Source organism: Amphiura filiformis, chromosome 15 (genome assembly GCF_039555335.1).
Source record: "Amphiura filiformis chromosome 15, Afil_fr2py, whole genome shotgun sequence".
In the NCBI taxonomy this organism is placed as follows: Eukaryota; Metazoa; Echinodermata; class Ophiuroidea; order Amphilepidida; family Amphiuridae; genus Amphiura; species Amphiura filiformis.
This window is the reverse complement of record NC_092642.1, coordinates 28,950,600-28,976,668: the sequence shown is the minus strand read 5'-3', so window position 1 is coordinate 28,976,668 and position 26,069 is coordinate 28,950,600. Positions and strand designations below refer to the sequence as shown.

Here is a 26,069-nt window from a genome sequence, read left to right as displayed (position 1 = left end):
GCACATGAACTATGTCGATAATATCAAAATCAATTTAACTTCAACTTGATTCCCGGTCCCGCACTCCGTGCATCCGCTGGTATTCATGCTTGTCGGTGAACTTTAAAAACACCCCTTTTGCACCTCATTTCGCGAAGTTTTAGGGAAAAAGACCCTTTTTAGCGATTTCGCGAATTATTTGCCCTTCGACAATACCCTATTTTAGCTAAAACGCTTGAACGATATTTCTAATATACCCTTTTCTGGCAGAAACGCGTAGGCTGCTGGATGAAAATGCCCTTCTTTTTTAATTTCGCGAACACGTTGTTTGAAAAAACACCCTTTTTTGTGTGTTTCATGAATCGCGTTTCTTCATCTGAAAACACCCCTTATTTCGCAAAATTTTCGACAAGCATGAATACCCGCGGATGCACGGAGTGCGGGGACCGGGCTTGATTCCCAGTGATGTTTCAAGTTGAACTTCTTGTTGATTTTAAAGCGGGTAGACCTACACGATGTGTCGATCGAATACAATTAATTCAACCTTCAAGGATCGAATCATCAATAGGACCTTTTAAGAAACTTTCATTTTTATTTAATTTTAGCATTCCTAGAGTGCAACGAGTGGAGATTCAACACGGCGAAAACCCAGGGCGAAAATGTATCTGCATCTGCTGATATACTGCCCAACACTCCTTGTTGCTGTATGCAGGTGGAGTAATCCGAGCAGGGTTTAGTGAGTGCGCAAGTTATGATTTAGTTTCTTAAGTGTTCATGGAGTTGTTGCTTGAATACTTCTTGGTCAGTTGCTGATGTGATGTGAAAAGGTAATTGGTTCCAATCGACTATGGTCCTTGGGAAAAAAGAAAACTTGTAGCAGTCTTTCTTCGTAGATATACGGTGGTAGGTGTTGTTTATGTTGACAAATCTAGATGAGCGTGTGGTCGGGCGTAAGATGGTTCTTGCCGGGATGGATAGGTGACCGTGTACTGCGCCATACAGCACATTCAGGCGACGCCCTTCCTCCTCAAAGAGAGAGATCCCACTTTAAGGCGGTGATCATAGATGTAGGACTGCTTGTATACTGGTAGTCATTGAAGACAAATCTGGCTCCCCTGCGTTGGATGGCTTCTAACTGAGTAATCTGATCTTGTGTATATGCATCCCAAACAGCGCACTATATTCCAGATGAGGTCTTACGAATGTGGTGAAAGCCCTGGCCTTGGTTCTTCTTGAACAGATGGAGATGTTGCGTCGTAAGAAGCCTAGACTACGATTGGCAGAGGCAGTGATCTTGTCCACGTGATGGTTCCATTTGAGGTCAGACGTAATTTCAACTCCCAAGTAGGTGTGGTTTGAAGTCTCCTGAAGGATGGATCCTCCCAACATGTACTTATGGGTAGATGGGTTCTTAACATGAGTCACTTTCATGACGAAGCATTTCTCCGTATTGAAGGCCATCTGCCACCTAGTTTCCCATGCTCTTAGCGTGTTGAGATCTTGTTGCAGCTGCTCTCGTCCCTCTGGTCCACCGACAGTTCTATAAAGAATGCAGTCGCTCATGAAAAGTCTGACAGATGACGAGATGTTATGAGGCAAATCGTTTATGAAAAGTAGGAAGAGCAGGGGACCCAGAACAGTGCCCTGGGGAACCCCTGAGTCGACATGGATCCATTCCGAGTGATGACCGTCAACAACCACTCTTTGATGGCGCTCTTTTAAAAAGGATGATAACCATTTGAAAGTGTTCCCTCTCTAACGAGCTGAAGAGTTTGGCTACTACCTGGCCCGCTAGCATCGGGCCGCTATCTAGGCTTGCTACAGCTGTAGATCGGGGTTTCGCGGCTGGCCTCCATCTATACATAGATGCTTCCACGAGTCCCTGGTTGAGAATGCCTCGATGCCTGGGTACACGCAAACTTTAGTATTGAGATGAAAACCACATAACAACAAACCGTAAATTAGAGCTAAGAATTTTTTTTCTTTTTCCCCCATTAATAGGCGAGGTTCAAAGAAAATAACTAATAATAATTATAGGCCTATCATGAATTTTTAATTATCTTGATCGCTATGTGTGTTTTGAATTGATGTTGTTTAGTTTTCTGTTTTGTTTCAGAAGGAGTCGCTGGGATGTAATAAAATTGAATATTAAATAATTCACATATCGCAAATATATCATAAATTGCATAGTTTCACTAAAATAGATGATAATATCCACAACCATAGGATGGTGATAGCAATAACTAAATAATTATCACGACATGGCATGGGTTCACATTTTACTTGGCTATTTATATGATTGATATATAATTCTTACACCGATCTGGAGAATGCAATATTAAAACCTGGCAATAAAGTCGCTGGTTACTGTAACAGTAAACAGTTATATTCATCCATTTATCACACATTTACACCTTCCTAGAATCTTTTAACAGTTATATTGACCCATGATTTAAGCCAGAGTAATCACTGCCAATTGTTTATTCAATGTACACGGTGCAGAGGTCTGTCGTACTGCAGCGTACCGCGACTGGTGCCACTACTATTATTGACCATTGATTTTATCGGAACACCTACGAGGTGCTAATTGCCACAATCAGACATGTGAAAAAAATGGGACGAGGTATCGCCCCACTTTGCGGGATCCCGCTAAAAGCCTTAACGAGACTGGGTAGGACGTATAAATAATATTGTCAGTCTACCTAAGGGGTGTACAATGTAACTGTTAGGTTTTTCCTTCACAGATACAACCTTCTTTAATATTTCCCTGAGATGTAAGCCTACCTGTTTCCTTAGTAGATATTTGACAGCATCTTGAAAGCCTTGGTAACACACTATATGAATTGCCATCTGTCCACTGTACATAGAATGGGATAAAAAACATCACAAATATTAAAACACACTTAGGTTTTATTATTGATCAAATCATCTACAATCAAAGAAAAATAGAATTGGATGATTCGTAATGCAAAGCTTCGAACACAATACCTCCACCTTGATGTGTGTTGCTGTACGAAATTTGTGAACATTTTGTTTTTGAAAAAGTAAAACCTTTTAAAAAAAAATTTGAAAAAAACAATTGAACTTTTTTTTTTAAATTTTAAAACAAAAACATGCAAATTAGCTCATACATGTATGCAAATTAGAAAAAAGTAGCCAGAGTTTCTAACCATGTTCTAAAAACCCTACAATAGCTGAAGTTGCTCCGTTTATCCATACTGCATCCGGATGGACGGAGGGCTAATTTAAGCCCACAATATGCAAATTAGCTCATCATCATAATAACAAATATGCAAATTAGACCCTCAAAAATGTTTCTGAACATGGCCTACCTATCCTACAATATCTGAAGTCAATTAGCCTATCTATTCAAGAGCTACAGCATCAGGACGAACGACGGTACAGATGTATGCTTCACAGTGGACGCATACAAATTATGTGGACATGCTTTGACATTATTTTGAAACTCTTCATTGCTGCTTTGCAAATTCAGAGAGATACAATGTCTTATGAGAAGTACAAACATTCCCCTTCCTTATTCTCCCTTAATGTTGAGGATACTGGAAAGTCCACTGGCAAAACTACTTTCATCTATGTTGAATTAGAGGAGAGGGGTGGCTCTCTGTACACTGAGTACATGCTACTTATGTTGCAATATCCCCTCCACAGGACAAAACTATCTCATGACATTTATAATGGAGAGAGCATATCTAAATTTAATCTGTAGACTGTAGATGATTATGAAACCAATCAGTTCTGAAAAAACAAATTAATTACAGTGCAAAAAATGTGTCTGAAATCAGAGAATATTAAGCTCAATATGTTTGGCAATTGACCATTTCGGTAAATCCCATAAGCCTTTGCGAGTACACCAGAGAACTCGTTATTTGACGTCACATCGATCTGCGCCAATGCGCACATTGTTTATCGAACATCGATACTGCGCATTGCAAGTCAGCGTGACATAAAATGATGAGTTCTCAGGTGTACCCGCAAAGACTTATGGAATTTACCGAAATGGTCAATTATTAATTGGGTCATAAATACTCACTTGCGATCCCTGTCATTAAATGACATCCCGCAAACCTCCGATAAATAATGCATAGCTGCCCTGTAAAATAACAGCAAACAGGAAAATACTGGTAATTCTAAAGATTTTATATTTTAGAAATCATGTTATTACTATTTTGCTGAACACATCACATCAATTTGTCACCAAAAATGACCTTCACATTTTTTTAAGGTCTGTAACCCAATCATCATCCCCCCCCCCATTTTTCTCATTGTTGATGATTTTTTAGTATCATGTAATAGATAATATTTTTTCACACAAATTGTGGTTACCAAATCACACCCAGGAATTCTGGACCAGGCCGAATGAAATCGGTGAATTTGAGACGTTTCACTCCGATACCAGTTCATCCAGAAAAATAGATCAAAATTTATAGAGGGTGCTATAATGATATTTATGAAACGAAATAAAAATCATGACCTTATCTTTTCAAATATGACACGAGGAACATACAAAAAAATACAAGAGAGCTTCCCACTAAAGAATTAATTAAAATAAAATATAAAGAAACATCATTTTCTCATTAAAAAAAAAGATCATAAAATAAAAGCAATGATATATACCAGCAACATTAAACAGAAATACTTCAGGGTTGAATTAAATAAAATGCATGAGATATCTTGTCAAGAAAGATCTATTTGGGCGTAGTGGTATGGCGAAACTTTGGGATATGAAGGGGGAATATATTACATGTACATTGTACTACTACACAGTGTTGTTTTGGGATGCCAGACCAGAAAGAAATTCATGCTAATTGTGCTAATTTAAGCTGAAAATGTTCTTGTTTTCTCACAAAGATGCATATTTGAAATTGTATTTAAAAATGGTATGACACTGTTGGACACACATAGTTTTCAGTGACACATGGTTCTCAGTGACATAACTCACTGACTTGGCAAAAGTTTATGAAAAGTGATATACTTACACACATCCACCTGAAGCTGCATGGTGTAGCGCATTCCTTCCAGCACTATCCGTCACTCTTATATCCCCTCCTGCTTGCACCATCTCATGAATATTCACAGGATTACCTCGTTTGCATGCATAATGAACCGGTGTCTCTCCGTAGTCATTAGGCTCATTGATATTAGCACCATGTTGCATGAGGAGTTTGGTGACATCTCGGTCACCTCGTAAGCCGGCTTTGTGCATCGGGGTTAAACCATGCCATCCTAAAATGTTACAAATGAAACAAAAAGCATATGTTTTACAAAACTTGAACAAAGGTAACAAACTATCTCTTGTGTCATTGCTTGGGATATCAACCAAATTATCAGGTGATGCTCATGCCCCCCCCCTCTCCAGCGGTCGAATTTGATGGTTTCGCATCACATTTTGCGATGCAATTTCCATCAACTGCTATGCACTTTTCCAAAATGCATCGCTAAAAGTGCTATACATCAATTTGAGCTAAACAGCTCTAAATTTCACGTCGCATTTGCCTCAAAAGTCCCACAATGCATCTCTATTTGCGAGCCAAATTCCGCGACACGTCGCATTTACCTCAAAACACATCTGGATGATCTGGTTTTCCCCACGAAAAACATCACACAGTCGGTATTTGCTCATTCTCGTTACATCTAAGATAATTATGCTGTATTCCGTTGCAAAAATAAGACAAAGCAATGTTGGGTACCATATTGCGGAATCTGTCGTGGTTGATTGCTTATGTCATGCTTATGTTTACTAGCGTTACCCCCCCCCCAATTATGCGAGAGAATGTCGCGATTGCACACACTAACTATACACAAAATCATAACACATGTTCCTGGTGAAGGGAGTTACCAAAACCATAAGATCAGCGACCTCCGGAAGCTTGCAATATTTTTACGGGGATGAGATAATGTTGAGAAAATATTGAACGAAAATTAAGTGAAGAGTTTACTGAAGACTTAATCTGGTTTTATCGTTTTTGAAGGGTTTTTTTATCTGTGGTATTTTTGCTGTTCTTTATGGTCGTGGGGCGACTTTACCAGGTTTGCAAAATTGCAACATTATTTTTCAATGCTCATTCCTCGCGGTAAAAGGCCTACCTTTTTTCAAATGCTATGATCCTGCTTCGTGCATATAATTATATTTGCTAATTGCCCTCAAACTCTGCCCTCGAGCGTGACATGTGATCGTCTGGGGGCTTTGTAGCCGAGATTTGATGACAATGACAGAAGTTGTAGATTCATAGCAAAATACAAATATTGCATCGCAAAATGCTACGCATTTTTTTTTTTTGCATAGCAAAATAACTGCTATGCAAAATTTGGAAACTGCTATACAAACATGTGTTTTGCATCACACAAACAGCTATGCAAAAAAATTGACTGAATTCGAACCCTGCCCCTCTCCAAAAGTATTTAATTATTCCCAAAATTTTAGTTGATTCAGATTTTGTGTTTGCGAGTGTTTTACACCTCCTTCATAGGTTGCTGTTGTAATTTTGTTCTGGTACACCAGAAAGTAATTTTAATTTGACGATATTTTTGCTTTAAACAAATTAATCTGCAAAAAATGTTTTGTACATATAAATATTATGTAGCCAGAGGCTTCCAGTAGTATAAAAATCTCAACTTTATTTGAGAAAAGTGGGAGGATGAGGCAGTGGATCATGAAATGCCCTTTAAAGTGCCTAAAATGATGCTATAATGGCTAGCACCCTTTCCGGCCTTCTCTAATATATATTTCCAATCCATAGACTTACAATGAAAAGGTCATAAAAAAGAACAGCATCGAATTGTGTTTAAAATTTATACAAAATGCTGAGCAAGGTGTGGAGCAAAGATGACTCCTCGGCCAAAAGACCCCCCGTTCGTGACCCCATTTGACCTTGTGGGAAATAATCCACCATAACCAAACTCACACAAATTCAAATACTTGCATGATGTTCCTCTGTACCAAACATCTTAGTGGTGTCAAGCCATCTTCATGGTTAAATTAGTGTTTGAATCTCTCATTGAAATACACAGTAAATTGATGAACTTTGCATTTTGGGAATTAGAACATTACTGTGTATTTCAATGCGATCTCCAAACAGTCATTTATCCATGAAGATGGCTTGACACCACTTTGATTTCTGGTACAGAGGAACATCATAGAAGTATTTTGAATATGTGAGAGTTTGATTATGGTGGGTCATTTCCACATAATAAAATTTGGGTTGGTATTTAGGACAATTTTGTGTGTATTTCAATGGGAAGTGGACAAATTAAGCGCCAAAAACATCAAATATTCAACGAGCCATAACTCAGAAACGACAAGGAGTTGAGACCTACCGTTTGAAATGTGTTCATTTGACCCATAGTAACAAAAATAACATGTATATCGTCCGGACTTCTTCAAAAATCGGAGAGGGAGGTCCTTATTATTTGTTATTGTGTTATTTTTTTACCATTCATTTCTGTGTAAAATCGCAATTGCAAAGTGTTTGTCAACACATCATCAAATCGGGGAGGCCCCCAGATATTTTTGTTATTTCCCCAAAGCCCTACCCCTAGCTTGAAGAAAGTGTTTACAATGTGTTTATAAATGATAACCAAGAACTTCTGAACATGTCTCTTCATCTTACTATAATTTGCCTTATGTTGCGTGTATGTATGCGTGTTGGTAAAAGGCTCCCTCAGTTTTCATCCGACCCTCGCCAAATTCGCACGGGGATGCAGAAAAATACGGGAGTGTCGTAAGCTACCTTCGGTCAAATCGGAGGTCGAAGGTCAAAGGTCAAATTTTAAACTTGGTCCAATTGGGCTGTAACTCGGAGGGTGGACTCCTTGATGCGAGGGGAATGCGGAGGTCACATTTGGTCGAGATCGGTAAAGGATTGGGCTCAAAATCTGCGAAAATGTGATATTTTGTTTGTTTTATCCAAAATCCACAGTATGGTATATTGCACCCTGAATGCCCTCTCTGTTAATCTATAAATAGCTCTCTACTACCTCCATGCTCTGATGATATGTTCTGATCATGCTGATACATGTATAGGCCTTGCACAATATACCAACTCTTGCTATCAAGCCAATGTCTTCCACTGTGGGTTTTATATTAACCCATTAAATGAAGGAAGGAAGAAAGTGTAGTCAGTAAAACAATAAAAATATATTTATTAATTGATGTAGTTAATTACGGTAAATAAGTGATGTCATCTGAGGTCAAAGGTCATCCAATAGGTCATCCAGGGTCAAAGGTCATAAGGGGTCAATGGGGTGAAACAGTACACTATCAGCTGGATTGAGCTTAAACTTGGTAAAATAAAACTGAGGAATCAGGCTATGATAAATAAAAGTCCCCAGGATTAGACCTATACCACTTTATGCTGGTGATTGTATTAGGCTATATTAACCCTTTAACTGAAGAAAGAAATGGTCAGTTAAATAAATAAATAAATTCATTAATTAATTAATTGTCATCCGAGGTCAAAGGACATAAAACAGGTCAAAGGTCATGTGGGTCCGGCTATGTTGCTGTTATGCATATGGGCATATTGAGCTTAATAATCATTTACGCATACGGGTATTAAAGTCATAATGTACGATCTTTTTTCAGAATTTACCTTTATTTTTTTCAAAACCGATTTTTTGGTATATTTGTAATACTTACACATGTTCTAACTTAAATCTATGAGCAAACTGTCAAATTCGTCCTATTTGTAGTAAAACGGGACGGTTTTCTGTTGGTCCGACATAAAGTCATAATTTTTTAGAATATGACTTTGTGTCGGGCACGATCGCAAACCGTAGTCTCGTACAAAACTAGCTTGGTTACGCTCCCTCCACATGTGGAGGGAGCGTAACCAAACTGGCCGCCAGAGGAGACTAACTCTGAGGCCGCACTTTTCGCTGTCCTAATCCAAATAGTGCGAGATGTTTCGAGTGATAGAGGTGAAGTTTATGATGTTGTTTCTTTGCAAATTCCCAATGTTTTTCAAGCGTCCAAATGTATTGGGAACTTTCACAATGATTGCATATTATCATTTTAGAAGAAAAAAAGAAAAATCTAAAAATTTAAAAAGATCGTACATTAAGGCTTTAACTCTAGTCACAACAATTTTAGAAATAAAGTTAGGGAGCAAATCTAGGAAAAATAACAAAAATATTTGAAAATCTCCAAAAATCGGTGAGGGCGGGGACGATATACATGTTATTTTTGTTACTTGGCCTAAGTGATTTTAAAGAAAATCTGAGAGGGTGACCAGCCAACCTTTTCTGAAAATTAGGTGAGTTGATATGGAATGACCCATGTAGTGTATGAACGGTGTCTCGTGGTTCGGAAAGTCACGTAAAGCTGGTGGTCCCGTGTACAGGAAGAGTCAAATCCTGTGCACGTTAAGTGTCAGAGCTATTCGAAAAGAGAAGGGGGGTCATCCCTAGTTCCAGTAACTGTAACTCGTCGTACCTAGAGTTACAGTGCACTCTATTGTTATCTATTCCACAAATAAGAAACGTCACAATATGTGGGCTCATTTTTGGGCTCTAAGGATGTAGCTCAGGAACAGTTTGGGCATGCACTGATGATTTTATTCCCATTGTACCAGGGTTTGGGTGTGCTTGGATGATTTTAATCCCACTGTACTAGTCTATACTCACAAAGTTGAGGTAATTGATCAACATTTATCTCATCTTTTGGGTGGGTTCAAAATTCCCAGGGTTGGCAAAACCTGCAATCTTCATGGGAGTAATTTACTTACAATGTAGTGCAAAAGTGGTCAAAATATTGCTCTGCAAAATGTCTTGATTTTCATGATTTGGATTTATCATATTGAGCAACATTCTACTTGTGATGTTTCTGCACTGTGTAGAGAGGGTCTACAGCATCTCTGAGGTAAAACTGACAAATACAAGGTATATTTCTTGATGCTTGAAGTTTGGATTTCTTAAATGTACAGTGCATCCCTATGACTATGTACCGCTGCAAGACTTCAGGTCAGTAGATGTCATTTTGTTTATGATAAAGACTGAAGTCTTGCTGGCATGACTAGATCATCCCCGGTTCTGATATATCTGTATAATCACCTCCTCTAAGTTCCAGAGGACTTCCAGTTTAGCTCAAATGAGCTGCTATAGGAAGAAAGTACTAGAAAGGAAAGGAAAGGAAAGGAAAGGGATGATGACGATGTGTGTTGGCGACTGTCAGTGACAGGTAGCCCTAGAACTCTGGCCATAGTATCCGTTTTTACTTCTACTAGGGCCAGAGGCACTTACATTGAAAATTTTGTTGGAGATGCTTGAACGATCCAGTACAAAAAATGACAGCATTTCAATGCTTGATCGAGGTCACTAATTAACATGATAAAACCCACTTGAGAACACACAATCGCCGGTCATTTCTAAAGATGCATTTATACTCAATCGCTTTTGGAGAAACCTGAATCGCACGCATGGTCAGTGTACTAAATCGCTGTCGTATTTGCCTGCTCAGGCTGCTGAGCATGCGCATGATTCGCTGTTTTTCAAAAGCAACACGTCGTAGGCCTATATTGACACCCTCTGTCGGTCAACGTTAGGTATGTTCATAAAATTTTGAAGTTCAATATTTTTAGCTGAAAGTTCTTTCATTTGAAAGAGAATCAAATTATCTAAACAATAAGGGGTCAATCATGTTTCTAGTGCATTTACTTTTGAAGTTACAGACAAAAATAGTGTCACCAAATTGTCCAAAATTTTGTGTGTGAAATTGTGACAGCAGGCACATGTACAATGTACACTACTGTATGTGACCCCAGATGACCTCCTATTCTTTACTGTAAGAAAGCTGTTTTGGATGGTCTTGATTTGCACACAAATTGCTTTTTCGCTTTAACGAGCGTCCACTTGGTGGAACATAGATTGCACTATGTGATAGCTTATGAATCCATTATTATGCCAGTACCAACATAAGTCAACATCACTTAGGTTTTGGTTGTCAAAATTAATTTTTAGTAATTTTTTGCATTGAGCCCCACAGTAAAGCCATTTTTGGACCGTACAGGCACATTCCACTTCCCTATGGACGAATAGCGCCACCTATAGTGTGTGATGTGAGCCTGACTATCAACGTTCTCTAAAATTGAACACATAACTTGTGTAGTTAGCGACAATGATTCAGTCTGGGTATAAACACAGCTTTACACAATGACTAATTTACATAGGCACAAAAGGCCGTGTACATGTACCGTTACTCAGCCAAAAATGGCAGAGTAGGTCCCGGATCTTCTGTACATGTTCCTATCTCCTCAACGTTTATACCTTTCCAACAAGGAAAGAGATACGAAAGGCGAACGTCTACTCTAGTGACAGGTCAAATTGAAATTAAATTTGTCTGAACAAAAATAAGTTTGACAACGAGTTCAATCGCACCATTTCCATGTAACAAACAAGCAAGAGTGCCCCACCCACCTTTGTCTTTAACGGCAGCCGGATTGTCCTCAATAATCTGTACGATTTTATCGTATGGTTGAAGACTGTGTATGGCATCGGAAAGCGACATGGCCGGTCGCTGATGCCCACTCGAATTAGTAGCGAACGGGGCAGTGCCAAAGCCCGAACCAATCACCATATTTTTGGTTGCTTCCTCGAGATCCATATGGAGTTAGCTTAAAGGTCGTAAATACGAAATCAACAAAATAATCAGTTAAATATTAAACTGATAACCACTGTATCAGCATGTCAGAAAATCAGAAAGCTGCTATGCAAGCCACCATTTTGGGAGTTCAACAGTTTCTTCCCAATCCTAGCACTAGTCATTCAATGTGGATAATATTAGCGCTGCTATACACTCAATTATGTGTAAGAGACTGTCCTGGAAAACACCCATAAAACGAGCGCCCTCATTTGACGGCACCACAGTGGTGCCAGGAATTTTGGTGACTTTGGGTGTATGCATTATTAAAGGCGGGTCGGAGGACTACTACATTATCCCGGGTACATTATATCAATATCGGTGTTTCGTGATCCTAGCATCCTTTTTTTATGACATTTTGTCAGTAGATATCCACACAAAAAAGTTTATTCCAAAAATTTGAGTTGTTTCCGATTTTGCGTTTGCGAGTTATGTATGATCATATCATGTGTACCGTATGTCACTGCTCCATAGGCCACTCCGAGGCCACTGTTGTAATTTCGTTCTGGTATACCAGAACGAAATTCAAATTCGACGATATTTTTTCTAAAGGAATTAATCTGCAAGAAATTTTGGTACATAAACAGTATGTAGCCAGAGGTTTCCAGTGGTATAAAAATTTCGAATTTTTTTGAAAAAAGTGGGGGGATGAGGCTGTGGATCACGAAATGCCCTTTTAAATATTGAGACTTCTGAAGTGAGTTTTATGTGCTCAGGGGCGTAGCAAGAGCATCAGGGGCCCATGGACAAGGAGCAATGCGGGCCCCTTTAACCAGGTGGGATTAACCTTATTATGGGGACCCAGGGCCAGGCCAAAGGCCCCGTATCCATAGGCTGTTCCCTTGTGGCGTGTGCCCTTGTTTCGTGTTCACTTGTTCCCATGTGACCTGCCACACAGACAACGAACCTTTGTTTTGCTTAGTGGCCGTATCCATAGGTTGTCTGTGTGGCACTAGGTCACACGGGAACAAGTGAACACGGAACCAGGGCACACGCCACAAGGGAACAGCCTATGGATACGGGGCCTTAGGCCTCGTATCCATAGGCTGTTCCCTTGTGGCGTGTGCCCTTGTTCCGTGTTTACTTTTTCCCATGTGATCTGCCACACAGACAACGAACCGTAGCGGCCACTAAGCAAAACAAAGGTTCGTTGTCACATGGGAAAGAGTAAACACGGAACAAGGGCACACGCCACAAGGGAACAGCTTATGGATACGAGGCCTTAGAGTACCGTCCAACTGGTCCATGGTTCAACTCTATTCAGTCACTTTTGTAACACTTAGACAAAGGTGGCCCAAGCGGTTTTAAGACTAGGTTACATAATTGGCCAAATCTTCACTTGTATACCATCAATTTTATTGGAACAAAGCTTATCTGGTGGCTTAAGAAATTATCTTGATAGACATATAAATATCAAATCAAAAAATAAGCGGCATCGGCATACTTGTGTCATTCTATTTTCAAAATTGTACACATTTTATTGTTACACCCTGTACATTAGAATCCGTTTGTATATCCTTCGGTTACCTTCTTTTTACGCATCCACCATATCACGAGATCCAAATACAGTACCGATTAAATTTCAGAAGCCCGTTGTTTTGGGATGATTTTTTTTTGGCGAATCTTGCATGACAAAAAACTGTTTTGTTTTGTTATAGGCCTATTATCGATATCTTGATTGTGGAACGTTATTTTGGGCATCTATCTACAAGGGATCTACAATCCCGGTCATTGTTAGAACACTTTAACGCGGCTGTGTACTCTAGACATTGTTTCTTTCGCGAAATTGAGTTTTTTTATGTGTTTGTACTTTGTTATGTTTTTTATAAATACAAGGAATGAAAATCCAGATTTATAAACTCCAACTGCAATATTTTAAGGATTTTATTTCACTATTCCACTCGTGTTTGAAATTTAAAAGGAAAGAAAATCTTTGTTGTACCAGCATGGTACACGCGCGCAATAACGCATCGCGTTGCGTATCGCGCAATTTGGTAACGCACAGATACGCTACGCATACGCAACGCTTATCTGCATGCGTGGCGCATCTTATGGAAACACCACGGAAGCACCGATTTCACAAAAACCTAGCGGTCAAATGGCTCCGTTTTAGCTGATAAAATGTGATTTTTTTCAAGTTCTTTCCCCGATTTAAACATCAAGATACGAATAGATTTCGCTCAAACTTCTCAAGGGGCTGTGGATTTACCCGATGTTCACGTAATGTAAGGTAGAAAAACGAGAACTGCCGTATTCTCCTGTAAGCTTCGATCAAAGTGCAAAATGTGACCACTTTAAACTTCAACGACCTTTATTTCAATGTTCATTTTCTCGGTAAAATGACGATTTAGGTACACGATAACTCAATAAATACAGCATCTATAGGCAAGCAATTATGCTTATCATAAAAAGCATGATTGACTTAAGAAACGGTTTTCTCATTTTTTTATATTTTGGTCTATTTCCAATTTTAGGCATCATTTTGTGTAAATAGGCGGTTGTGAATTTTAAAAAGTTCATTTTGATGCCTTATATTAGGTATATCACCTCAAAAATAATCGCAGCAGAAACGCGTTATTTAATGTTCCTACATTATTAAGCTTTATTAAAGCATCAAAAATCAAAAACAGAATTGAAATCGGTCAATGCATTGTGATGTAATGTCAATTTAAAGATGCTCGTAGATGGAATGAAATCCTGCCAATTGGCACATTTCGAGATTTTGAAGGTTTATTTGGACGCTTGCTTGGAAAAACAGCGTTAATTTAAATAGCACATGTTAAATGCCTATCTTTCCTGACTTCGTTACAGAAAACAAAATTAAAAAATCCATCATTGAATAATTATAATAAATTAATCAAATATACTATTTTAGCCATTTCGGCCAATCTGCAGACAAATTAAATCTCAAAAAATGACTAAGTTCAGCTTATTAATATGCAAAATTGATGCCAATAGAAAACCGTACATGATATAAAGGTGCGGTTTTTTTTGCACACATATGTATACAAAGTTCTTTCAATTGATGACAAAAAATACACAAAAAGTAATTAATTATGCAAATTAGGTAATTACAGCTAATTATGTATTTATGATATTATTATGCAAATTAGGCATGAGTAATTTTGGGTTTTTTCAATATTAATGAACGTCTGTTCATTCATCATAAATCTTTTAAGTATGATCCTGTTATGAGGTTGAATAAATGAACTGCAGTTAATTATTTAAAAACAATACAAAAAAATTAAAAGTTTGACATTTTGACGGTGTCTGGAACATAATTTTCATTTTTACTGTAAACATGGTATGTGTCACCATTACTCAAAGCCAAGTCCGAAAAGTAAAAATTAAAATTCAGTTGCAATGAGACTTTAAATTAACATTTTGTCATCTGGATTAACATGGGAGGATAATCGTTAAAATGAACAGCAATTTTACCTGACCGCGTATACAAAAATAGTATGGCCTTGGACACACACAATGGCTTAGAGCTATTGTGGTTTGAAAATTACTCCCTAAAAACCCATTGATTAATGTTTTGCTTCAACTGGTTTTAGGGAAGTGTTTCATTTGTTGTCGACGGAATTAATTTACATGCTAAGAAAGATTAGTATTTCAGCTAAATGGTGGTAGTTCCTTTACTTCAGTAGGCCTATATTTACTGATTTATGAGCGATCTTCAAAAATCCATAAAAACAGGCAGTAGTTCTTAAACAAAACAATTTTTAATTTGGGGGGACCCGATGGTAGCCTCGGGAAGGCTTCACACACCATATATTAAAAATTCAAACAATTTGGATAAATGAAGCATATAAAGAAATTCATTTATCGACATGGATGTTTTCTAAAATTGGCCAAATTTGAAGCGCGCCCTTTTCAATTCACTGTTATGCTTGCATGCACAGTGTAGCAGAATTATTGTGCAGCCACTGTGACATACCTACTTATATGGTCAATATCTCCAAAAATAAGGCCAATATCAAAAAACTAAAAAAACAGTTTTTGGAATGGTGCCTCAAGATTAAGAAAAAAGCAAAACAAAAATTTTTGGAAAGAGTGTATTTTTGTTATGATGTACCGAACAAAAATTGCCAAAAATTCACTTTTTTGTGATTTTCTTCATAATTGTTGTTTTTACACCAAAACTGTACTTATATTGCGATTCATTGATGTCTTGCCTTTATAAAAATGTATACTTTTACATTTCTTGCGTGAATAATTACAAAGTTATGGCACTTTTACTACATGCGTATCTGAGAGTACACAGCTGCCTTAACATGGGTACTTCACACCAAAGAAAGCGAAATTTTAATATGTCGGTTTCAAACAGTCCTACTTTGAAGTGTTCTAACTACTTATAACCGGGATTGTAGGCCTACCTATATTATTTCCCAACTTTCTGCAACTCGTTATCACGCTTCAATTTCACACCAAATTGAAATACTATTGCAAAAACGAGGTTTTTCGCCATTGATAAGCATAATTAGCTTAAATTTCAGGGGCGAGGAGCTTGAAAGCATACTATTGCATATTCGCTTTGAGATCAACTGAGGTCAGTAGGCCCCTACCTCCGCGCGTGGCGTAATCGATTAGCGCGCTGTAGGCCTACTATGAAATACTTTTCAATTTCTTTTCTTCTTTTTCTGTCTTCTTTCTTTCTTTATTTCCCCCTCTCTCTCCCTCTGTCACTCAGCTTCTCTCCCTCCCTCCACTTTTTTCGTTCGTTCGTTCTTTCCTTCTTTCTTTCTTTCGTTTTTTCTTTCGTTCTTTCTTTCTTTCTTCAAGTTCTGTCTTTCTTTCTTTCTTTCTTTTTATTTGATTGATTGTTCGATTTTTAAATTTTATATATAATTCAGACATTTGTAGGCGTTCTTAGTTTTAGGAAACCACACCCATTCCTTTAAAATGAAATCCAAAGCAAATTCCACCGAAAGTCATCACAGACTTTAACATAAAATGGTCCATAATTCAGCGGGCAGCAATAAAATGATGTAATCTATGCCTGTCAGCTCCTGTCTGAAATATGCTTTATCATGATTTCTAAATATTCATCTCTCAAAAACGCGCTGAACTCATCGTAAACTGTAGGCACAAAAAAATTTATAAACTCATCAATTTTAGCATCACCTGAGTAAATGAGACAGCAACACCAACAGTGATTGAACTGATTGAACTGTTTTTGTATGCTTTATCTTCAAGTACTGTAATCAATAAGTTTATTATTGTTTGCAATCAATAGTTGTTCTCCTTGTTATGTACATGTGTGGACTTGCTTGATAGGGTTGCCAAACCCGCGATTTGGTAGCCCAATTGGGCGACTTTTGAAGATTTTTCCCGCGACTTTTGACAATTTCCTGTCCCATAGAAAACAATGCTTAAGAAAAAATTGGGCTACTTTTCAACATTAGCTCCCGCGACTTTCGATAGTTTCCTGCCCCATAGAAACCAATGGTAAAGAGAAAAATTGGGCGACTTTTCGATTATTTGACCCGCGATTCGGGCTGAAATCTTTTGGCAACCCAATCTGATCATGATTGCCACTGAACACTCTGTATCTGTGCTGGCTAGACTGCGGAGTCTTCATACTCGTCATTTATCTATTGGTCGTTATATGACTACCAGGGAGTAGTGCTGGCAGTAACTGAATATCAAAAACAATCTGCCTTTTTGATTATGTTAGTTTTATGAAACTCGATTTACGAAGTAATAGCGGTGGTTATATTATTGGTGTGGCACTTCCTACAACTCGAGAACAAGTCTTCAACCGTTCGAAATTTGTAGTGACCAGACAGTAGAGAAAACTACTGTCTATGCTCACAGAGTACCGGTACTCTGTGTCTATGCTACAACTGGGTTACATTCAACATTGTGAACTATATGACAAATTCTTACGCAGATTGAATTTTACACGGGTAAATTCTGCAGGAAGAGTGAGAGTAAGATTTCCTAGAACTAGTATAATCCCATTTTCATGAATGATCTGTATAAGATGACATTCGTTTTACTGTCTGGTCTGCTAAAGTTCCAATCCAAGCAAAATTCAACTTCCCTGAACCAAAGTCATTTATTTTCATAAATCATTCAGCCGGCTTTTAAATTGTTATTTGGGGCTTGTCGTACCAACAGTTAGTAGTCTCCCAGGCGGTTTAGGACTGAATCAGCAGCAGGCATTTACGTACCCTTTTTTACCGTAGTCTCCTCCACCGCCGGTTTGTGTTGAATGAGCGGAATCATCTCGGCTGTGGAGGAGACCAGTGAAACGACTTTTTGAGCATTAATTAGCGCCCCTACAAAAATGTTTTGGAAGCAAAAACTAAAAATCACAAATCTTTTATGACGTTGATTTAGATCAACTTATGATTTGTGATAAATGGGGGACGTTTTACTTCCTGGAACCCCAAACCAGGCGTCCTCTACCCATCAGATGGGTAAAGGCTTAACTTCAATCACAATTTTAGTAACATTCACGAGTTCTTATAAATGGTGCAAAAAATACGAAAATATAATCCATGGTGTCAAATTGAAAAATGCATTTTCTGTCTCGAAATCGGCGACATATCACGAAACGACCCCTTAAAATGCGATACCGTTGATTGAAATTGTTTTGGCCCTCTATTCATGCCAAAAGAGTTCGACGACAGAGGTCGCACTTCTAGTTGTCTGTTTTTACCCCCAAATCAAATGGAGAACAGTGCCTTCTGGATTCTGATTGGTCACACCCACTTCACTCCCTTTGGATCAAATTTAGGACTTTGCAAACAAAAGTTCTTCGGATTGCAGTATTATGCAATAACCTATCAGTTATTCACAGCCCATTGAGCAGTATCATGCCTGTATCGGACTCGAACACGTTGAAGTAAACATACATTGATTGTCTATGGTATGTGAATTTATAGCTTGCATTACAATGTGTTAAAATGTATCAACTGTTACTGCGAAACATTCATGAAAATTGGCATGCATGTTATTAAGTTATGCCGTCCAGTGAATACCAGTTGTAGTAACTACAAATTTCGAACGTTTGAGGAGCAGGGAGTTTAAGTTTTTGGAACTGAGTGAATATACATAGATCATGAGATGGAACCATTTTTCCAAGTCGTATGGCCACAGATAAACAGGGCTGTCTAATTAATGAGTACCTAGTTCGTTCTGCAGTCTATTTGCATTATCTTCTGGGTTCGCCGGACCTCTTTGCAATGTAAGTCATATCAGTGATTAATGTCTCATAATTTCAGACAGAATAGTCTGGCGCGGGTGAGAATTTTATTATTGTTGGCCTAATTGTGTGCATCGATAGATTAATTTTACTGTCAAAACGTATGCAGAGCATAGTCGAACAAATTAGAGGTCACGATAAATTGCAAATGTAAACCTGTTATTTCTGAGATAAATCTCGGGCAAATAGTTTGATTTCATATAGTGTATGAATAATTGTCATCGCTCGATATCTAAAAAATTCTGGTTCTGGTTCTGGTTGAGTCGGCATTGGCAGACATGCTGTACTTCACCAACTTCGCGGTCAAAGGTCTATGCGCAAATTAAGGCGTCGCGACGCGAAAAGAGCTAATCAATTCCCGTGACATGTTGAAAAGCTCTGGTTGCAAAGGGAAATGCGTGACGGGGGAAGATGTCCAAAGTTCGATTCAGTCAGTGACATAGCCATGTGTAACATCTACGGGTTCACCAGAACGCCATACTGAAAGTCCCACGAAAACCCCTGCAGGGGAAAGGGCCTACTCACCATTCCAGACAAATACAGCACTCATTTTTTGAGATTAAAAAAGTCTAAAGACTTGTACGAAGTCTAATTTCAATTTATGCATTCTAAATTTTGGAAAAGACATGTTTCGTTTAATAAAGTAATACAAAAAAGTGAAAATCAACTCAAGATCTTAAATGCTTAGGCTTGGTGCAAGTTTTTTTGTAACTTAATTATCAGAAAACATGCCCAAAATGCATGTTTTGGCTCTTTTATCAAGAAATTGGTGAAAATATGTTGTTTTATCTCCAGTTAGTGTTAAATGAATGATTAGTATTAAGCTATACAGCTCCAGTCCACAACTTATAAATTACCCCTAATACTTTTTAAAATAAGTCGAAAAATATTTTACGAAATATAAACATGTAAAAAGATAATGTATAATCCATTTGTTTTACCACTGTGTGCCAATTTATAGCGTCACACATTATTGTGTTCAGTCGCAATGGTTAATTGTGAAAGAAAAGAAGCCGTTTTAAAAGTTGCACTTGAGTCCATAGCAGTCAAGTTTTCTTTAAAAAAACATATGAATATGCCTGGCCTACTGTATTGTTTGAGATCTGACTCCTATGGACTCGGATGCCACTTTTAACACCGTCTCTTTTTTACATAATGAACCATTCACTGAACGCAATGACGTGTGACGCCATGTGTAAAACGAATTCGGCTACTTATATCTTTTTACACATTTACATTTCGTCAAATATGTTTCGATTTATCTTAAAAAGTATTTAGGGGAACGTGTGGACCCTATATATTTCATTTGGCAGAACTTGATAAAAAATTTTAATCCCATGAAAAATGAGTGCTGTATTTTTCTGCAATAGGGAGTAATTTGCGTAAAACCAAAATGGCTGATTATCCGGGCTCAATTTTTAAAGTTGATTAAATCTGGTTAAAAATCATAACGATGCACGCATCATAAGGATTCCGAAAAAGAATAGTTTGACCTATCTCCGATGTACTACTTGGCTCAGTTGTCCTAATAAGAAATTGTTAAGTACTCATGTAGAAGGAAAAAATACTGTAAGCATACAGTGAGTTCTCGAGTTACTGGCAAAAGGGTTAAATTTTGGGTTCCACAGGGTTCAAATATTCAAGATTCGGAAAATGGACAGTATAGTTTGACCTATCTTCAATGTTCCGTTCTCGAATTATTACCTTAAAGGTCAAAGGTCAAAGGTCAAATGTTTGGTTCTGTAAAAAAAAAATCTGCCGCCTTCGGCGGTGAAAGAAAAATGCCTGTCCCAAACTCCCATATCCCCTGAGAATCAAACTTAACTAGGTAATAGAAAAATAGGTAAAATAAGCCGATGGGATTTTAAATTTTACTGTGTTGTCTAGGTAACAAAACATCCTAGATGATGCAAACTATTCTATATTTGAATTTGAATTAGCGAACCTTATTTTTGGACTAGCAAACAACGTAACAGCGTTTGCACAGTATTTTTGTGTGACACGAGAGTACATCAGATATATCGAATTGTATTCTGAATACGAGGAATGTCCTATTCCCGGGTCCTGTTGGTATTTATAAATTTAGATTTTTTTTTTTTGGCGATGTAATACAAATTTTATGGCAAAATATTCAAAATTGACATATTTAAAGTCCTCGAAGTAAAATTTATAAATGTAATGATATGTACTTAAAGTGTGTATAGCTGGGAGGAAAAGCCGACGATTATTTGAAAAATTTGACATTTCGTATTGAAGATACACATTTTTCCCAACAGGCCTTAATTTTCAGGCGGCGAGCGGCATGATGGGCGGAGAGAAGGCAAAACCTCTCAGCCGTATGGCATGATTTTCTATCACTCGGTTAGTTTTGTGGGGTTCATTGTCGAACCCCAACGGTTTTAGCTTGTATTAATATTATTTATTAACATAGGCCTACTTATAATCCTATTCAATTACACGGTTGACAACGGAAATGTACTGAATTTAGAGAATTCGTGGCGCTCACCACCTGTCAATTTTCTAGGTGTTTGGGGGGGGGGGGAATCTAGATCTTTAATACAAAAGATCACAAGTTATTGATTGTCGGAGTTTCCTCCCGGCTACATACATATCATTAGATTTATCAATTTTACTTCCGAGGACTCTTATATAGATGTCAAAAATATCAATTTTGAATAATTTGCCATAAAATTTGTATCATATTGCGAATTTCAAAAAAATCTAATTATTTGATATCACAAGGACATTAAATATCTTCGTATTCAGATGTAATTCGATATGTCTGATGTGCTCTCACCGTCCCACAAAAATTACTGTGTAAACGTTCATACCAGAACGGTAGAACCCGAACAGTATTTTTTTCTTTTCATATGCGCAAATATTGACCGGTACCTACATGAATAGGATTGCACCTGAACATTTTGCGAGTTTTGATTATTGCAGCCAACTTGGAGGGATTCTTTAACTCTTTGTAATTTTTTCAGGAAATGTAAATCCCTGAAATCGTTAGCCCCAACAATTAGAGATCATTCACTAAATTCATTTGAATGTAGACAATGCAAGTGCATGGTGCGAATCCGGTAATAAGCACTTTTGTCCTGACCCTTTACGCAGTTTACTCACACACATACCACATTTCTTTTGATAACTGAAATTGATTTGATTTGAGCGAAGTGGGCTATTATAGAAGTGTGATATCTATAACAAAAGAATCATTATATCAAGTTGTTCGTAGAATTAGAAGCTAGGTCATATTTTGCCAACCATGCATTTTTATAGCTGGGTATTTCTTTATAAAATCTGTGATGGTCCCTGAACAAAAATCGTTATCAGTATTAGAGCCTATATCAAAACCTCAGAAAGAAAATGACCATCCAATTCTTGTTGATTGAATAGAGAAGCCCTGCTTGTAGCTTGTTATCGATTGAAAGCTCATACACTACAGCTCAACTTACCGTACTTTGCCTAACCAGACAGTCCATGCCAAAACTGTTACTACACCTTTACATTTCATCGAATCTTTTTGCAATTTCATAATTTGTATATTATTAGCATATTTGCAAGAAAAAACATGAAAATCAATAAATACCTATATTTTTCACAATTTCAATATTTTATTCGAAATTAAGCATGTAGGCCGTTTGTTATGACTTGATGAATGAAGCTGTTAAAACAGATTTTGATATTTTTGCTTATTTTTCCTTTTTTGCCCCAAAATGTGTAAAAATCACAAGTTTTTGGATGGCCTATATTTTCTTTGAATATTTATCAAATTTCTTAATTTAGGTATAATACAGTGCAGAAAAAGATGTCAAAAAAATCTGTTAAAACAGATTTCCAATAAATTGTTCCATTTTCCATTTTGGGTTAAATACTCAATTTTCATGCGCGGGATATTTGAAACATAAAATGAAAACATGTCCATTGCACTTTTTCCTCGAGATGTACTATAATATCAAGGTTACGGATATATTATAATCCCTTCTTATCTTCACTGATCCATCATTATGAATGATCAATGAAAAGGTTCAGAACTGGGCTACTAATGGTCTGTCAAGTATCTATAGTTATTTTCATGACTGTGTCAACTCAAAAATCATGCAAGGTCGAATGTAGGAAAAGTATGATCAGTTGAGCTGTACTCGTACAGAATGCAGTATAATTATGGTCAGTACACTCAGAACGTTAGTCAGTTGCTGGTTATTGTTATACAATGCCCATTCAGTCATATTTATAGGCACTGGAAGCGATCGAATTAGTGTTGAAATGAGCAAACTTTTTGACCTACGCCTTTTTACGTTATGATTTATTAAATTAAAAGTAATAGTTTTAATTTTTTTAGTAAATGTCAGAATAAAAACACAATGCTTGATACTGTAAAAAAAAATCATGGTGTTTAACTCAAGCTCTACAACGTTCACGAGGCACCTATACATTGAATCGTTACAAAGTAAAGGGTTCACAAAAAGTACCCCCTCCCTAAAATTACAAAACATAACTTTGCATAACTTGACACACATTTTGTTGATTTGAAAAATTCAAAAACCTGTGAATAAAGGAATCATTTCCTACCCTCCCAAAGTTCATTATTTAAAAAATCATTTTGTTATGGAAAAAAAAAAAAAACATTTTCCAAAAATGGATGCTTTCAGAAAAAGTTGCACTTTTCCACATCCTATACATTTTATGTACAAAAACATTCTCGATATCAATGTTTTGATTGATTTAATGGTGTTTTTGTTTTCTTTAATTCTAATGTATACGATTACTCAGTTACCCATGCAATCATCTTGCAGTATATATTGACATGTACGTGGTTTTTCTAGGTTTTTTGAGCCGGTATTTCAAAAAATGGTAAATTTAGGAGTTACAAAACATTTCTTTGCACAACTTGACATTCATTTGGTTGATTTAAAAAATTTAAAAACCTGTGAATAGTGGCATCTTTTTGCTACCTTAGCAAAGTTATCCCTTCTCAAAATCCTTTTGTTTTGGTCAAAAATAATCATATTTTTCAAAATAGATGCTTTAAAAAAAGTTGCACTTTTCAACATCCAATACATATAATGTAAAAAACTTTCTCGATAATTGTTTTCTTTTCTTATCACCTTTCTGTCTCTGATCTCTCAGCAACCCATGCATGCAAACATCATGTAGTGCAAAATAATGATTCGTTGAAGCTAATTTTGACATAAATGAGGATGTTGAAAAGTGCCACTTTTTTCCTTGCAAATCCAAAATACACGGAGCAATCTTTTTGCAAGGTGTGTGCAACAGGCAATTGCTTGGAAAATTGCCTCGTGTATGTCGGCCTTTAAATGTGAAATGGTGTGGCCTTGGCGGGGATATTAAACTGCATTTCATCACCCGTGTTACACGTAGACAAAATCATGATGAAAGTTTACAACACAAACAATTCAACATCGATTTTAAGCGGATTTAATCCACCCATTTCCATGCTGGAATATAGGAGATGGTTGACAGAAATAGTACAAGGTGTTTTATAGCTGAATAACAAAAGAATTCACACATCCAGCACTTATGCAACTTTGGATTAGAAGCCAAAAAATTAAGGTACCAGTTATATTCACCCCCTATGTAGGCTGTATATCTTAAACAAAGACAGATGATGTCATAATGGGAACTAGCAGCCAATAGCTGCATCTTTTAGCTCGAATTTAAAACCTCATTTGTCGAATCGAAATAAAAACACGACGATCCAAAAACCCAAGGAAGATGCCTATTTAAAAGTTGCAGTTTGTTCCATCGCATGCCCTATTGATTTGTACACAAAGCGTTCGCGAACAAGAGAACTATACTTGATTCATTTTACCTTGACAGTCGCGCGGGGGAGGAGGTCCTTAATTTCGAACGTTCCAATGAGTCAAATAGGGCCTAAACTTACGCTAGAGTGAACACGATAATGCGATTGATTTTCTTACACGTAAGAATTAATTAATATTGATTTTGTTAATTAATTATACTAATTTGTTTAATTTGAAATTAATAATTAAAAAGAATACAATTAAATGACAACCAGGGATCTACTCCTAAAAGCGAAGGGTACACTTTGCTCGGTCCACCAGTTTGCGGTACAGTGACCGCTCATGTCGAGAAACTGGATACAGGAGTATTTTGTTACATTGGACTCAGCTCCGGTGGATCTGTATAAGTGAAATATTTAAAATATGCGCATCTTCTGGCATAAATACAGTAAAATGATCAGTTCATTAGTTTATTAAAAAACGTTTACCATGCATAGGCATACAATGTATTCCACAAAGTTGGCTACACGACAATCCTTTTAAACAGATTTTTATTTGTTCCAAAAACCATGGCATCTCCCACTGCACTGCCAACGAAGATAATTTGAAGCAACCAGTTCCTTCTAGAATCTATGATGCAGCATCACCGAAGGCTGTCGAGCGGAAGCACGCAGCCCAGGGATGACATTATTTCTATGATGTAATAATTTTAAATCATTATGGTTTTAGTGTGATTCCTTGGCTTTCGTGAGATTTACATCAAAAATGCAGCTGCTACGGGACGGGCTACCGGACTGGGAACTGCACTTTGTGATGAAGATTACCACACATGAAGCACAAAGTCTATACGTTTTTTTAAGGTGTGGAGCAATTTTGAATTTGACCTCTGGCAGGTCACGAAAGGTCATACAATGTCTAATCACAGGCCTATTATAGACTGTATAATACTTCCGATCCTAATCTATAGTTAGTGTTAGTTAGTTAGTTAGTTAGTTAGTTAGTTAGTTAGTTAGTTAGTGTGTTAGTTAGTGTGTTAGTTAGTGTGTTAGTTAGTGTGTTAGTTAGTGTGTTAGTTAGTGTGTTAGTTAGTGTGTTAGTTAGTGTGTTAGTTAGTGTGTTAGTTAGTGTGTTAGTTAGTGTGTTAGTTAGTGTGTTAGTTAGTGTGTTAGTTAGTGTGTTAGTTAGTGTGTTAGTTAGTGTGTTAGTTAGTGTGTTAGTTAGTGTGTTAGTTAGTGTGTTAGTTAGTGTGTTAGTTAGTTAGTTAGTTAGTTAGTGAGTGAGTGAGTGAGTGAGTGAGTGAGTGAGTGAGTGAGTTAGTTAGTTAGTTAGTTAGTTAGTTAGTTAGTTAGTTAGTTAGTTAGTTAGTTAGTTAGTTAGTTAGTTAGTTAGTTAGTTAGTTAGTTAGTTAGTTAGTTAGTTAGTTAGTTAGTTAGTTAGTTAGTTAGTTAGTTAGTTA

At 37.2% G+C, this 26,069-nt stretch overlaps 1 protein-coding gene across 1 annotated transcript in view; it reads right to left on the bottom strand.

Annotated features, from left to right (window-relative positions):
- The window catches only part of LOC140171469 (uncharacterized), a 51,636-nt gene extending 39,924 nt beyond the window's left edge, over nt 1-11,712 (bottom strand). Inside the window, exons 1-4 of the mRNA XM_072194738.1 lie at nt 11,410-11,712; nt 4,977-5,223; nt 4,031-4,090; nt 2,764-2,836 (exon numbers count right to left, since the gene is read on the bottom strand). Of these exons, the coding sequence (XP_072050839.1) occupies nt 2,764-2,836; nt 4,031-4,090; nt 4,977-5,223; nt 11,410-11,596 (567 nt within the window). The 5' untranslated portion in view covers nt 11,597-11,712. The remainder of the gene's footprint in view (nt 1-2,763; nt 2,837-4,030; nt 4,091-4,976; nt 5,224-11,409) is intronic.
- Nucleotides 11,713-26,069: the final 14,357 nt, after the last annotated feature.